The 16,212-nt window shown below is 33.7% G+C and overlaps 1 protein-coding gene across 10 annotated transcripts in view; it reads right to left on the bottom strand.

Moving 5' to 3' along the window:
* Positions 1-990: 990 nt before the first annotated feature.
* LOC115219484 (protein transport protein Sec16A) overlaps positions 991-16,212 on the bottom strand; it is a 163,589-nt gene continuing 148,367 nt past the window's right edge. For 7 of the 10 annotated variants that reach the window (XM_029789666.2, XM_029789672.2, XM_036507760.1 and 4 more), the window contains 3 exons: positions 14,923-15,002; positions 14,063-14,128; positions 991-1,414 (listed from right to left, as the gene is read on the bottom strand). In XM_029789666.2, coding sequence (XP_029645526.1) covers positions 1,265-1,414; positions 14,063-14,128; positions 14,923-15,002 — 296 coding nt within the window. In that variant the 3' untranslated portion in view covers positions 991-1,264. Of the gene's footprint in view, positions 1,415-12,822; positions 12,876-14,062; positions 14,129-14,922; positions 15,003-16,212 lie in introns of all 10 variants that reach the window. The other 3 variants (XM_036507765.1, XM_036507766.1, XM_036507762.1) reach the window with 3 other exon arrangements.

Raw genomic sequence — 16,212 nt, 5'->3', positions numbered from 1 at the left:
AGAACAACAGGTTAAGAATAAAAAAAAAAAAAAAAAAAAAACTCTTAGAAATTTAGAAACATTTCCAGTTTGAAAGCCATACTTTTTTTTAATTTTTTTTTTTTTTTTTTAATCTAAAAGCAAAAAGAATATCAGAGTTTTGAAAAAGTTCAATATTTAACTTGTCAACTATTGTTGTCTTTTCAATAGCAGATGTATGAAAGTTGCAGCCAAAATACACTAAGGTGTTTGTGTGTGTGTGTGCTTGTGTGTATCCCTCTATATGGATGTGGTGTACATGTGCATGTGTATATGTGTGTGTGCACTCAGGATTACATCATTAAATACAATAGTAATATCACATTCTGCCAGTGACACTCAAAAACAGACAACGAATTGCCATGCCCAACACCGGTGAGCAGAATCTGTATTTTAACACACTCTCCTTCATTTGCTACACAACATTCCTTGATATTGATGTGTATGCATGTGTGTGTGTGTCTGTGTATGCCCAGCCAAGTGTGTGTGCATGTGTGTGTGTGTGTGTGTGTGTAAAACAGTTGAGATAATATTAATTAGTATACATAATTAAGCAATAGAATACAAAATATTTTCATAAAATATTGTTTATATGTGTATACATATTAATATATATATATGTATGTGTGTGTGTGTGTGTTTGTGTACATATATATGTGTACATGTGTGCATGTGTGTGTATATGTATATGTTTACACACACACACACACCCCCTTGAATACAAACATATATACATCTATATCATACATATATACATTCATATATATATATATGCACACATACATATTTATACACACACATACATATACAAGCATATATATACGTATGAGTGTATGTGTATGTATGTATGTGTGTGTGTATATATATATATATATATATATATATATATATACATACACATATATACACACATACATTCACACAGATACATAAATATATTTTTATTTATATATATATATACACACACACACATATATACATACAAACACACACATTAAAATCATTTTTAGACAGGTTTAGTGGTGGGGTGGGGGAAGGGTTCCGAATTGATGCATGTGTATATTTGGCTTTCATTTCAGTTCATTAACATGAGGATTTTTCAGTGACCGAATCAAAAATGTATTCACTGAAGTATGTGTGCAAGGAATCCATTATTCCTCGTGAGAGTAATTGCCGTTACTTCCATATCCATTGAACAGATTTGGGTCTTGTTTTGGTTTCTGCTGTAATTATCTGTTAGCCATCATTATTTTGGATAAATCCGACGCTGTGACAACCGAGAGCCAGCACCAGTTGCTGCTGTGGGCTGAGACTGTTTCTGGAAAGATGCAGGGTTAAATAGCATTGGCATACCAGATGCTGTTTGGTTGGTAGAATCAGAAGAAACCGGTACGGCCTGAAAGAAACCAAAAAAAATAAAGTTGTAAAAGATACATTTACAAGCATACACCTATGTAAAACACGCATATGTGTATGGATATACATGTCTGAATGTTTGTGTGTGTGTGTGGTAACACCAAAATCACTTTGGCTACAGATGCAAAAACTAACCAAACAGCAGTACAAATACAGCATATCTATAGCATTTTTTTTTCAAACAAATTATTAATCTAAGCAAGTGCCAAAGCAATAACAATACATTTTTGTTTTTAATCTAAAGTCAACCAGTACAAATTATATACCTCATTCCTTGAATTTTTATTACAAGAATTAAAAGGGGAAAAAAAAAAACAATAAGGATTTGAAAACATCATAAATATCCTAACATTGATCCTGCACTCTAATCTTTTTTTAACAAGAAATGGATTAGGAGATTAGCATTAACACATATTTTGCTGTGACTTGTTTCTTTTAAGTGTCCTCTTATTTCTCCTAACCATTGACTTAACGACTGTCATTTTAGTGGTGAGGACAACTATTTCCCAATTTGTGAATTACCGGTTTTTATATATCAACACCATTTGACAAGTGCAACACAGTAAATAGTGTTTTATAACTATTTTCTCTACGATGCCAAAAGCAGTACTTATTCTGAAAATAAAATGTGCATGAATTGTGAGAGCAGATCCTCAGCTGTGATGTGAGAATAGTAGCTATTTTCAGCTACAAAACAAAAAAGAGTTAATGTACCTTGTGCTAACACATAACCTAATAGCATACCAAACATTCAACCAATAGTAGTTACACTATCTTTCTCCATCTCACACACTAACAAAACACACACACACACACACACACACACACACACACACACACACACGCTTTAACCAATAGGGGCTCTATTACCCCCTAAGGTAATAGGGGCTCTCTTTGCTCTCTCTTAATGCCTCACACACATCCTAAAATTTATTTAACACCTGGCAATATATAACTGCTGAAATAGTTTTTCAGAAAGGATCTTTAAGTATATTTATCTAATTACAAGAAAATATCTGAAAACATTGAGAAAAATTGCTATTAGAGTAGAAGGAATTCTTCATTGCTTTGACTACATATACTATTACTTGGTCTGCAATCATCTTTAGGTACAATATTTTTACAAATATATCCTTAGGCTAGGGATATTCAGCTTGCAAACCTTTATGTTTGACAGTGGATATCAACATTACTACTTATGTCTATAGGATATGTATAGATGTAGAAATATGTCATTTAAATATAATCAGAAAATATAGATCAAAACATGACGTGAATAGTAACTCAAAAAAAATTATGAACATGATGCTACTAATACTTTTCTACTAAAAGTTCATCTAAAAGTTACAGTTATGTAGTTATTACTAAGTTCAAATTTCCATATTTTTCTGTGTTCAATACAATTTTGAAAGCTTTCTAGGAGGCCCTTACAGGCTAAACAACTTAAGCTAAAGCTTCAAAGTATGAAGATATAATTTTTATTCAATAGTGCTACATGACACAACAATAAGTGAATGTCTCTCTGGTCACTTGACATACTAAAAATAGCAACCAAATCCCCCAAACACACTCTACCAACTATCAAAAAAGAACATGTATGATAGTGTAGCTTGAAATAAAATATGTTTATGAAGTTGGAATGGTCACTCTTAATATGCATGACCAGAGCTGACATGGGGTTAAACAGCAACAACAACAGCAGTGGAGGTGCAATGGCCCAGTGGTTAGGGCAGCGAATTCGCAGTCGTAAGAACATGGTTTCAATTCCCAGACCGGGCATTGTGAGTGTTTATTGAGCAAAAACACCTAAGTTTCAAGAGGCTCCGGCGGGGAAGAAGGGTGGGGGGGGGTGAACCTCGCTGTACTTTTTCACCACAACTTTCTGCCACAAAGCAGAGGAACCATGGTGTAACCCACTATGGTGTGGTAAACTTTCAGACCCTAGTCTGGATTGCGAATCCTCTGTACCCCACGATGGTTCAGCTCTCTACCCGTTAAAAGCCACCGTTTACAGAATGAGGATAACAACGTAGCTTTCGCACCCGTGCAACCTCCAGTCTACCACGTGTGGTGGGTGGCTCTTCAAGTTGCCACACGCATTCTTAGTAGCTTAGAGTAAGCTCGAATTAGAGATTATTCTTTGTGGCTAAGAAGAAGACAACAACAACAACAGCAAGTGAACAACACCTGCATAGCTACTCAATTTGCTCAGTATAACAAACTAAACTTCTCTGAAGAAACTACCTTCATAGTTTAAGTTCCATTCTCTAATTCCTTAAATCTTGAAAAAAAAGTATACCAGACAAAGATGGGATAATTATGGCTAGAAATCCCAACAAAGATTTTGATTTGGTTATCTAACTCCATTCAACAGGTTTATTCAAAGCAGAACTCACCAGGGCAGCAACCAAAAATATAAACATGTACATTTTTTTTTTTTTTAACTATTTCAGAAAGCAGTGAAGGAAGGCAATTTAAAAGTAAATTTAAAGTGCTTTGTGACTAAACAGTTCAAAAAGGACTAATCTTGAAACCAAAAGCAAATAATGTAACTATTTTTTTTTCTTTAAATTGTTATTATATAAGGGAAATAATATAAAAATCAGTAAGAAATTTAAGTGCATTTGTGACATTGCAACAGCAAATAAAAACTCTCTCCTTCTCTCTCATTCACACACACACACAAACACACACACACACTTAAATGTGGCATAAAGCTATTTGGATTTACCAGTGGATTGGCAACATCTTAGTTAATTGCAAACTCCTAAATCATGTGCATAGTGATTTAACCAAGCACCTCTGAAAGTGTGTTCTGTAAATGTTTCAGTCAATCTTAATTTTAAAAGCAGGATTAACAAAGTTAAGTTAGCATTTCGTTCAAGAGATTTGTTTAGGCACCATTTGGATCTAACAACTCTGACCTCTTTCGAAGCTTTTAGCTAGAGTGACGTGTTAGCACCCAGTTCCATCAGTGCAGAAATTTGCCGTTTAAAAATTTAAAACAAGAAACCTGGTATTGGTGAGGAGATGTAGGTGACTTTGTGAACTTCACAATGCTTTCGTAAATCTTCTGCTGTGTCGACCAGGGAACAAAGGGGGATTGGTAGGAAGCATCATCCTTCATCTATATAGCCAGTGGAACACACACAACAATTACTTAACAATTCTCTTCACAAGAAACACCAACAGGTGGTAAGACTACTGAACAGATTCATTAGGAGTTTATCATTACATTTATTTATTTATTTCAGTTTTCAACAATTACAAACAACACAAGTGCAGTTGTCTTTTACTTGCATTTATAACTTAATACATATTAACAGGAAAAATATTCTTAGCAATATTATTCTAAACAATAACAATTATTTTTTTTTTTCCTTTAACTCAGCACAATGAGTGTTAATTTGGTTAGCTCTAGTATATTTTAGAAATCCCAGACCGATATACAGCAAAGATGATTCCCATTATATTAGAACTAAGAATCAAGTACTACTAGAGTTGATTTCTGCCTCTCGTATAACTACTGTCATCATCATCATCATTTAACGTCCGTTTTCCATGCTAGCATGGGTTGGACGGTTCGACCGGGGTATGGGAAGCCATGAAGGCTGCACTGGACTCAAGTCTGATTTGGCAGTGTTTCTACAGCTGGATGCCCTTCCTAATGCCAACCACTCCATGAGTGTAGTGAGTGTTTTTTACATACCACCGGCACAGGGACCAGAGCAGGCTGGCAAACTGTCACGATCGGTTGGTGCTTGTTCGTGTCATTGACACGGGTGCCAGTCAGGCGGCGCTGGCATCTGCTATGTTCGGATGGTGCTTTTTACATGTCACCGGCACGGGTGTCTTCCATAAGCCAGCAAGCTGGCAGAACAGTTAGCATGCCAGGTAAAATGCTTAGCAGCATTTCATACGTCTTTAGGATCTGAGTTCAAATTCTGTGGAAGTCAGCTTTGCCTTTCATCCTTTCAGGATAGATAAAATAAGTTGAGCGCTGGAGTAAATGGAATCGATTTTCCCCTATACCCCAAATGTGTTGGCCTTGTGCCAAAATTTGAAACCAATATTATTTCTTAGATTTGTCTAAAAACGATGCACCAGGAAATTTGGGACATTTTCTCTTAAAATTTAAGTCAAGTAACTTCTTGCAATTCAGACTATAGACAACTTACAGCTAGAAGAATTTCTGACAGAGGTAAAAGGCCAGAAATTTGGTGAGAAGGGATTAGTTGGTTAAATCAAACCAAGTACTTGACTGGTACCTTTTTATAATGATTCTGGGAGGATGAAAGGCAAGGTTGATTTGACTTGACTTGAGAAAGCATTCACCCGGGGTGGGTTGAGCTGGCTTCATTCATCCTCAATACTGCATCTCTCACAAACGCCAACCAGACCTGGCGATTTGAGGCTAACGACCACGTGACCTCCAACCACTCCTTATTCCAGCAGCAAACGCTGTAGATATGGAGGCCTAAGGTTGATTTCAATGGAATCTGAACCCAGAGTGTAAAGAAGTAGAATAAATACTGCAATGCATTTTTGTCCAACACTCTAACAATTCTACCAAGCCACTATTCTGCTACCAGAATAATACTGTTAATGATAATGATGAAAATAGTAATGATGATGATGATAATTCATTTGACAAGGCATAAAGCCAATTTTCCAAGTAAAAGATATAGTCAAATGAATTGGAATATTAGTGGAACTTATTTTACTAAATCCTTTCACAAGAAGAAATATTGTTGACTGACCCATTAACATAATGTTTGAAAACCATCTTTAAAATGCTAATAGTTATTATTTTAAAACAATGACTCATTTTGACTGGATATACAACTAAATAGTTAAAAGGGAACATTAGGCAGTAAAAAAAGAATACCAGTCAAAAACTGGTACTCTTATTTAAATGACTAACTCATGCCAAATTCCTTATGCCTATGTAAGAATTTATTATTATTATTATTATAATTATAATAATAATTATTATTATTATTATAATTATAATAATAATTATTATTATTATAATTATAATAATAATAATTATTATTATTATCATCATCATCATGTCCTACTGATTTTGCCAACTTAATAATAGTTATTTCTAACAAAGGCACAGTACTAAGATTCGATGGTAAGCAAGGAGCCATTTATATAGTGGCCCCCAGAAGGATGAAAGGCAAAGTTGACCTCAGCAGGATTTAAACTCGAAATATAAAGAGACAGAGCAAATACTGCAAGACATTTTGCCTAATACTATAACAATTCTGTAAATCCATGTCCCTTTCTTCAATAATAGTATAAAAAGATTTCATACACAGACACAAGGTTCCAAGTTTTAAGGGAACAGTTGATTATAATCTATTCAAGTGCTTTGTTGGTACTTTATTTAATCAATCCTAGCAGAAGGAAAGACAAAGATGACTCTTAAATGATTTGAACTCAGAACATAAAAGAGTTACAAATGAATACCACAAAGCATTTTGTTCAAGGCTCTTGTGAATATATTGATCTATCATCATCATTTAACGTCCATTATTTATGCTGCCATGGGTTGGATGATTTGATAGGAGTGAACTGCACCGGGCGCGCCACTGTCCACTTTGCTGTGGTTTCTATGGCTGGATGCCCTTCCTGATGCCAACCATTTCACATAACAACAATAATAGCAGCTTCAAATTTTAACACAAGGCCAGCAATTTTAATGGAGAAAGGTCAATGCCTTATTTCGTAAACCCAAAAAGGATGAAAGACAAAGTTGATTCTGGTGGAATTTGATCTCAGGATGTAAAAGGTGGGAAGAAACACTGCAAGGCATTTTGTATACTGCTCAAACAATTCTGCCAATCCACCATGAAGATGACAATAAGTAGAGAAGAGTGATAATTTCCTCCTTAAGCACAATTTTATAAGAATTATAGTATACTTTCAACCACAGTAATAATATTGGTTTCTTCATAAGACACCAAGTTACTGACAGGATGAAAATATGTATTTTTTTTTTAATTTAATACTTTGCATATCAACCAGTGGTTAAACAACAAAAACAATGAAAGACATTTACAATACATTAAATTTACAACATATGAATCAGAACAAAATAACACAGAAAAACAAACACAGACAACTGTATCTACGGTAGAGCAGAAAGGGGATTTTTGTCACAATAAATGCTTCTCTGGTGTACCAAGAAATGGCACCACAGACAAATTTACTCCATTTACTTGTACCAAATTACCACTTCCACATGTCTTTTCACAAAATCTTTGTGTAACTAAAACTAACTTATCTACCCTTGTTTTCCAAAGAGCAGTCATGGACAGTCTACAGCCAGCAAAACTTTCTGAATGGCACACCTAATTTGCTGAGGAAAATAACCTATGCCTAAGTTGTTTAGTAAAGCTGTTCATCTGATGATGAGCTATGTCTCATGAGCTTCTCTTCTCACAAAAGGTTGCCCATGCCTATCCTCAAGAAACTCTTTGGCAATTGTGTTGCAACTGCCATCAATTACAAAACTTGCTATAATACAACAGATGGTAATTCTAAAAGTGATTGAGTCAACACAGTGGTTACTTTCAACCAGACTAACTTTCAGAAAAGAAAGTAATGGGCAGTGAAGAAAATCATAAAGAATTTTTACTTCATCATATCTCAGACAGATTCAAATGGCTGAACTACTATACTCTCTCTTTTACTCTTTTACTTATTTCAGTCATTTGACTGCGGCCATGCTGGAGCACCGCCTTTAATCGAGCAACTCAACCGCGGGACTTATTCTTTGTAAGCCCAGTACTTATTCTATTGGTCTCTTTTTGCCGAACCGCTAAGTTACGGGGACGTAAACACACCAGCATCGGTTGTCAAGCAATGCTAGGGGTACAAACACAGACACACAAACACATACATACACATATATATGACAGGCTTCTTTCAGTTTCCGTCTACCAAATCCACTCACAAGGCATTGGTCGGCCCAGGGCTATAGCAGAAGACACTTGCCCAAGATGCCACGCAGTGGGACTGAACCCGGAACCATGTGGTTGGTTAGCAAGCTACTTACCACACAGCCACTCCTGCGCCTATGATGGAGAAATATGTCAAAGTAATAATAGTTTCAAATTTTGGCACAAAGCCAGCATGTTTAGGGGAGGAAGTAAATCAATTACATTGACCCCAGTGTTCAATTGGTACTTATTGACCCCAAAAGGATGAAAGTCAACCTCAGCAGAATTTGAACTCAGAATGTAAAGACAGATGAAATGTCGTTAAGCATTTTGCCTGGTGTGCTAACGATTCTCAGATTGCTAACCTTATGTAAAAGTAATATCGCCTGGAAAAATGACCCTACAAAGAAGCTGGCCATGACATTCAATCTGAAAGAGCCAAAGAAAATTATCCCTGAGAACTCTAGAGCTGAGGAAAATTTACCAGATGCAAAAGAAAAAAAAAAATCTGAAACAACAACCAAACCACTTTGCTATGTTAGATGTCATTGCAGATGCTTTAATCTAAACATTTGCATATGCAACATAAGCTATAGAATTCTAAAATCTTCTTGAACAAACTATTGGTAGTGGACAGATTTTCTGACCAAGAGGGAAAAGTGTCTCCTTCACTGTCAATGCTGACTCTTTCAACCACAACTTTCTCTCATTCTTTTGTCCTGCATCTAGCAGCTCACCTGAGATGGACTGGCGTTCCATCCAGGTGGGGAACCTATATGCCAATGAAACCGAGAAACCGGCCCTTATGAGCCAGGTATGTCTCGAGAAGGAACAAACAACACTATAGGTAAAAGGCCTGAAAACTGGTACTTATTTCATCGACCTCAAAAGGCTGAAAGGCAAAGTCAACTTCAGTGGAACTTGAACTCAGAATGTGAAGACAGATGAAATGCCAACAAGTATTTTGTCCAACATGCTAATGATTCTACAAGCATGTTGCCAGCTCAATAATGATAGTAATAATAATAATGATAATAATACTTCTAATTCTGACACTAGGCTAACAATCTTTGGAGGAGATGGGAGTTGATAACATCAACCTCCATACAAGACCAGTACTTTATTATTATATCAACCCTGAAAAGACGAAAGGTAAAACTGACCTCAGCGGGGTTTGAACTCAGGAAATAAAGGCAATGATTCACTCAATCCAGTGCAACAAGTATCTCTTACTTCACATGTCTTTCCTCCTAATACTATAAATTATATTATTACTACAAACACCTATATTCAATAGCTTGAATGACCAAGAAAATTACGATACTAATACCTAACAGTTAAGGCGGTGAGCTGGCAGAAACGTTAGCATGCCGGGCGAAATGCTTAGCAGTATTTCGTCTGCGTTACGTTGTGAGCTCAAATTCCGCCAAGGTCGACTTTGCCTTTCATCCTTTCGGGGTCGATAAATTAAGTACCAGTTACGCACTGGGGTCGATGTAATCTACTTAATACCTATGTCTGTCCTTGTTTGTCCCCTCTGTGTTTAGCCCCTTGTGGGTAATAAAGAAATAGATACTAATACCTAACACTGACACAAAAAAAAAACTACAAGTACCACTCTTTGTTTCTTCTCTCACTCCATACAGGTACCTCTTTGTTTACATAATTCTATGAGGTATAAGTTCTAGTCATATATGTAAAAAAAAAATTTAATCTAAATTGCACAAGGTTTTTCTTCTATTGTATTGCTTTTAGATTGGGTTTATTTACATTTGTGAAGAAAAAAAAAGATACCCTTCCCCCCACTCCTAACTAACCTTAACCGTAAAACAGATTGAAATGCAATAGATCGATACTAGGGTCATAATTATGGGTGACAATTTCATATGACACCGCTAGAAAAAACTGCCGTTCAAACCGAAAAGATCCCAGTAAAGAGTTTCTGCACAATTGCTCGACCTGTGAGAAACGGCAATCAAAATCTCCCAGGTACATAGCTTAGTGGTTAGAGCAGTAGACCAAGAAAACTATGATACTAACACCCAACAATGACACAAAAAAAAAAACTACAAGTGCTGCTCTTTGTTTCTTCTCTCACTCTATACAGGTACCTCTTTGTTTACATAATTCTATGAGGTATAAGAAAGTTCTAGTCATATATGTAAAAAAAAATTTTAATCTAAATTGCACAAGGTTTTTCTTCTATTGTATTGCTTTTAGATTTTTTTTTTTTTTTTTAAAGAAATGGAGGATAGGGTAGCTGTTGCCAACTCAAGTTAAAAACAATCACTCATGACTGTGAATGCTAACAGCGATGGGAGGCACTAACTGTTCTTGGTGAGTGGCTCTGAAAAGAAAGTAAAGTACTTAAGTACATCTTGTGCTTTCTCACATTACTCCTTTTGCTGACTTCTTACCCCCACTCCCCCAACCTACCGTCATTCCTGTGTGACACAATAAGCAACATACTTCAAGTAGTTGAACAGTAACTTGGATGTGAAACTTTTGAAAAGAAACAGTGAGGGAGTGCAGTAATAGTGTGCTTGTGAATGTGTACGGCTGTGTATCTATGCACTGTACCAAACAGCATAAATATATTTGATAACATTAAAAACCAAGTCTGACACAATTTAATAAATTCCAATGAATCTCTCAATTGGAATACGAACTATCATGAACCCATCCATAAAATCCCCCTTTAACCTTTTTGATACCAACCTGCATAAAAAAAATGCCCAGTACAAACTTCCTGTTTTAACCCTTTAGCATTTAAACCGGCCTAATCCAACCTAAATATTCTACCTGTTTTATGTTCAAACTGGGAAAATCCGGCATCTCACATCCACCCAACATCATTAAAATCTCAAAGCTATGAGACAATGCATCAAAATAATGTGAATAAACAAGCATTACATTTGACTGAGTAATTTGGATACTAAAGAGTGAAAAGAGATCTAAATGGAAACCTTTCATTCATATTCTTACTTTATGTCCCAAATGATAGTATAATAATGACAGTTATTTTACTAAATTATTCATTAATTTCCAAATTAATTGAACCAAAGGAAGTGTGTTTCAACAAATTATGGTAATAAAAGGGTTAATACTGAAAAGAAGATGAATTAGTAATAAATTAATTTTAAAAAAGGACTGACTGAAACCTAAGAAACCCAATCCATACTTGTGAAATATCACTCTAACCTAATTTTTTAATTTGGTTTTACATGCATTAAAGAAATGTTTACAACACAGTGGCAAACATAAAAAGCCGAGAATACATGAAATATTAATGTCTGATAGGAAACATCCCAATGATGACGAAAATGAAAAGTAAGCATCATATTGTATATCCTCACAACATACAAGATGTTAGGCATGCTACTGTGAAAACAATATAAAAAATACAAACATATTACAATGCAAATAGTATAATTAAAAAATAAATGATGGCATATATCATTTTAGTAAATGATCAAGGTAAAAACTAAATTAACAAAACCATATCACAAAATTATTTTTTTAAATATTTTAAAATGTATCAGTTTGTAAATTATTGTACAAAATAATGTTAATAAAAAATTAATACACAAAATGCATCAGTGTGTTATATAAGGATTGTAAATATTAATACTTAGTAAATGTAGTCATATCAAAATTGGGTTTTCAAGGGAAAAACAATGTCAAGTAATAATTAGTATTAAATGGTCAAAAAACACAATCAGTTAGGTCATAGAGAAACAAAAAATTTGTTAGTACTCAGAAATGCTGGGATTGAAAATAACCTCAGACAGAATGGAGAATTATTTTTATTCAACAGAAAAGCTATTCAACTAAATATTAAATCTGATTTGTGAATAAGAACATTCAAATTTGGCAGGTTTGAGGAAACTGAATATCTTTCAAAAGTATGTGTAAACATTAAATCTTATACATCCAGTAAAGTAAACTACTATAAACAGGAAGATATATAACCACAACAGTACAATTACACTTATGTATCTCTGTTCTGAGAGGAAGCTTAACTAGAAAAGATGGACTTCAATTTAAAGCAAGAAATAATAGATAATTTAGATATCAATGATATTCTTTAAGTGCTGAGTATGCTATGCCAACATTAGGTGAAGAGTCAACTTGAAAACCAAGAATAAATTCATTAAGCATAATATGTTAATAACATGTTAGAATAATGGGAATTAGGAAAGTTGAAGAAAACACGCAAACATAGACCAATTAGAAAACAGATCAAAACTGTTAGAAAGCTTTCAAAATTGAAAAAGTAACTCTAGAAATATAATTTTCCAAACATACAAAAAAAAGCATTCTAATTGTTTTGAAAGTCAGTTGCACTTTAAATTATATACATGCTCAATAACAAGGTATATACTGCACATATCTGACATACAAAACCAAATGAAAACATTTACAAGTTGCTCACCATTGCAAAAGCTTTCAGCAGATATTTTAGATATTTGCTCCTCTCTGCCATCTCTGAATGAATAATAACAAACAACAGAATAGATCAACAGGTTGCATTTGTTTATAATTTCAGCACTACCAAACTACTCACTGCGGAGATTCAAGAGTGCTTTATACTATCAACCAAGATTGTATTAAATGAAAAATTAGTTTTTTCCTCACTCAACATTTCCATGTAGTTAAGATTTTACTATTTCAGAATCAAATTTAAACAACTGGAACCTAAAAATATTCGAAGAGCTAAATGACTAAAAATACCTCTACTTCCAAAAATACTTTAGTTAACAAGTGAAGTTCTGCAGAAATTTCTGGTCTGGTACTGATTGCTTAACTATAAAAACATACAGGCTTAAAACTAAATGTTATAAAAATTATATCATGATAGAGTTCAGTGAAGATACAAACATTTTTGTGTATCAGAATATATAAAGATGCAATACCTATAATACATATTAAATGTCCTGTAATTCTACAAATAGAATAGCAAGTTTTGGGGATGTCTTTTAATATGTGTAGTGGAAAATATTTAGCAAAAACTTTTCATGAAAATTGCCTGTTTTTATTTTTATTTTTTATTTTCTTTAGTAATATAACTCAACATAAGAAACTGAAACAGTTACTTAATTATTAAAGGAAATAAAATAGGTTATTTATAGGAGTGAAGATATATCAAACTAAAGAAACTAAATTTTCACTTGAAAATTTTATGAAATAGAGGAAAATATACATATATATATTAGAATAAAGCACAGTACTATTCACTGAAATTTTGAAAATTGAAGTGCACTAATAGCAGTGTTGATAAATTAGTACTCGCTTGTTATAGAAGTACTGTGCTTTATAAGGAGAGTTAGATAATGACTGGAAAGAGAAACTGCTAAAGCAAGATTAACAGTCAAGTACAGAAGGGAAAGTACACATGATCATCAGGTTTCATCTCGTTTTAAACATGTGCATGTTAAATGTATACACAGACATATACACAAACGATTAATATACATGAAACATCATATCCATTAGAACAACACACAACACAGTGGAGAACATGCAACGGATTACAAGCTGCAATTACAGAAGGGTACGAAGAAGCTAAACTACTGCTACAAAAGCTGAAGACTGATCAGTAAATCTACAAAGCACAGAAAGGTGACAGAGGTGTCGGTGTGAACAGATGGAGTGAGAGGTTGGGAGAGGTTTACCTGTTGTTTGAGGGTCAACTGCTGCACTTCTTGAGATAGGGAGCTCATAGAGCTGGATCTAGACAGCTGGAATGGGAATTAAGTGGGCAAAACATTCATGAAACCCAAGATGGACATTGCAGAACAAGAGTAGCTCAGAATCAACTCACTATAGAGGCAATGATTGCATGCATGCATCCAAACATACATGGAAATTTAATCAAAAGATAGCAAACATATTTTCTTTACATTTTGATATGCTGTCTTAGGAAAAAATATTGCTTATAGTAATGACCCTCTCAAATAGTAAATATAGCTGTCTTTTAATGTAGATGAGCAATTCTAAGCAGCAATTAAAACTGTCAAGTAATAATATAGTACCTGAATCACGTTGCAAAGTAAACATTTTGTACGAATCATATGACTATTACTTTTCATAGAATACAAAATTAAGTCATCAACTGATATTGTTAGATCAATGATTACCAATGATCTAGGCTTAAAGAGAAGTAACAAGTTTTAATGTCTGCTCAAAATAAACAAAAGATAGCTAAGAAAGCCATAAAGAAAAATTTCTATCAAAATGATGCTAATGAATTTCCAATATCAGCTGTGTGTTAATACATGGTAGCAATTCAGGGAAATGTTCACTAACAACTTAAAGCCCAAAGATGTTTTCTTGATGAAATTAGTGATCAAAATACAATAAATCCCTTCCCTATATATGCAGCTACAGATTTAAATCTCAAAACACACATCAAAAAAAAAAAAAAAAGAATTAACGTGATTATGCTGGTTTTGGGTTGTTTTTTTATTTAAGGAGTGAATAACCAAAGTGGCAAGGCAAAAGTTTTAAGATAGAAGAAAATATTTTATCTTACCTCTGATAACTCTTGTTGGCTAATTGTCTCATTTTGACTGTTGTTAGTGGAAGCATTTGTTTCATTAAAATTACTTGTACCTATTCAATAAAAGAAACAAAATTCAATGTTATTATCAATGGGTGTTCACTGCTGAAAAGGAAAGTCCAAAATACTAAAAATTGGTCACCAATTGAGATAAAGCAACAAACTATTGCTGATCAGTTTTAAAAAGCCCATGTGATCAGGCAAGTGCTTTAAGTTCCAGTTTTCATAACATTAAGCTGAGGAGAAATTAAATTTCCCTTGGATAGGAAGTTGGCCTATTGCTTTCCCTTGGAAGAATTTAATTCAATCTGAGAAGTATAGAAATACTCATGATTTCCACAATATTTCCACTTCATTTTTATTTCTTAGACTGAAAGGAAAGGCAGTGTCTATGACCCTTTCTAGAAGGATTGTAGACCTGTTTGTTGACAACATGCTACCGCCGCATGTAGTGGAGTACCCCACCTTTGTCAACCTGATCAATAAGAAATTTTTTACTTAAAATATTGCAATTAAAATTTCAATATTAAAAATCATTTTATTATAGTTTACAAATAACACTATACTTATTTAAGTAGAAATTGGTTAATTTACTACCTTAAATATGGAAAAAAGTGACTAATTAGACAAACTTACAAATTAGCTGAACAGTTTTGTACAATAAATTTAAAAGATGAGAACTGTAAAGAGTGATAAATTAGAAGAACTGGGATTCTTTGCTGCAACATTTTAAGTAAAAAAGTTTCTTATTCTTTACTTGTCCTATATTTTTCCATGTGTAATAACTTGTCCTGTACTTTTCCAGGTTTATAATCTTAAGAATATTACTTTACATGCTTGCATTTTTCCATGTAATTAAATTTATTATGGTGTACTTCATATTTTCTTAATTTAATTATTTACTAAATAACTATTTCTTAATTAATATAATAAAATGTATAATAGCTAATTGAAATAAATGTCATAATAGATAGTATACAGTGTATATATATATATATATATATATATATATATATATATATATATATATATTCCACTTATAATTAAGTCTGCACAGTCAAAACAGCAGTCTTTAATGAAATAACAAATAAACAAACCTTAAGTTCTGAACCTATCAAATTCCGGCCATCATTCCATCCCCCATCTCAGTTATTCACCCCCACCCCAATGCGTCACCTATCAGAGTAGAGTCATTATCTTCAAAAAATTAATAAGACTTTAAATTATAAGCAATATTCCCATGAATTTAGAACAGCCTGGTAA

The sequence above is a fragment of the Octopus sinensis genome, linkage group LG1 (genome assembly GCF_006345805.1).
Source record: "Octopus sinensis linkage group LG1, ASM634580v1, whole genome shotgun sequence".
Taxonomy (NCBI): Eukaryota; Metazoa; Mollusca; class Cephalopoda; order Octopoda; family Octopodidae; genus Octopus; species Octopus sinensis.
The sequence above is the reverse complement of the archived record's forward strand: the minus strand, read 5'-3'. Positions and strand labels throughout refer to the sequence as shown.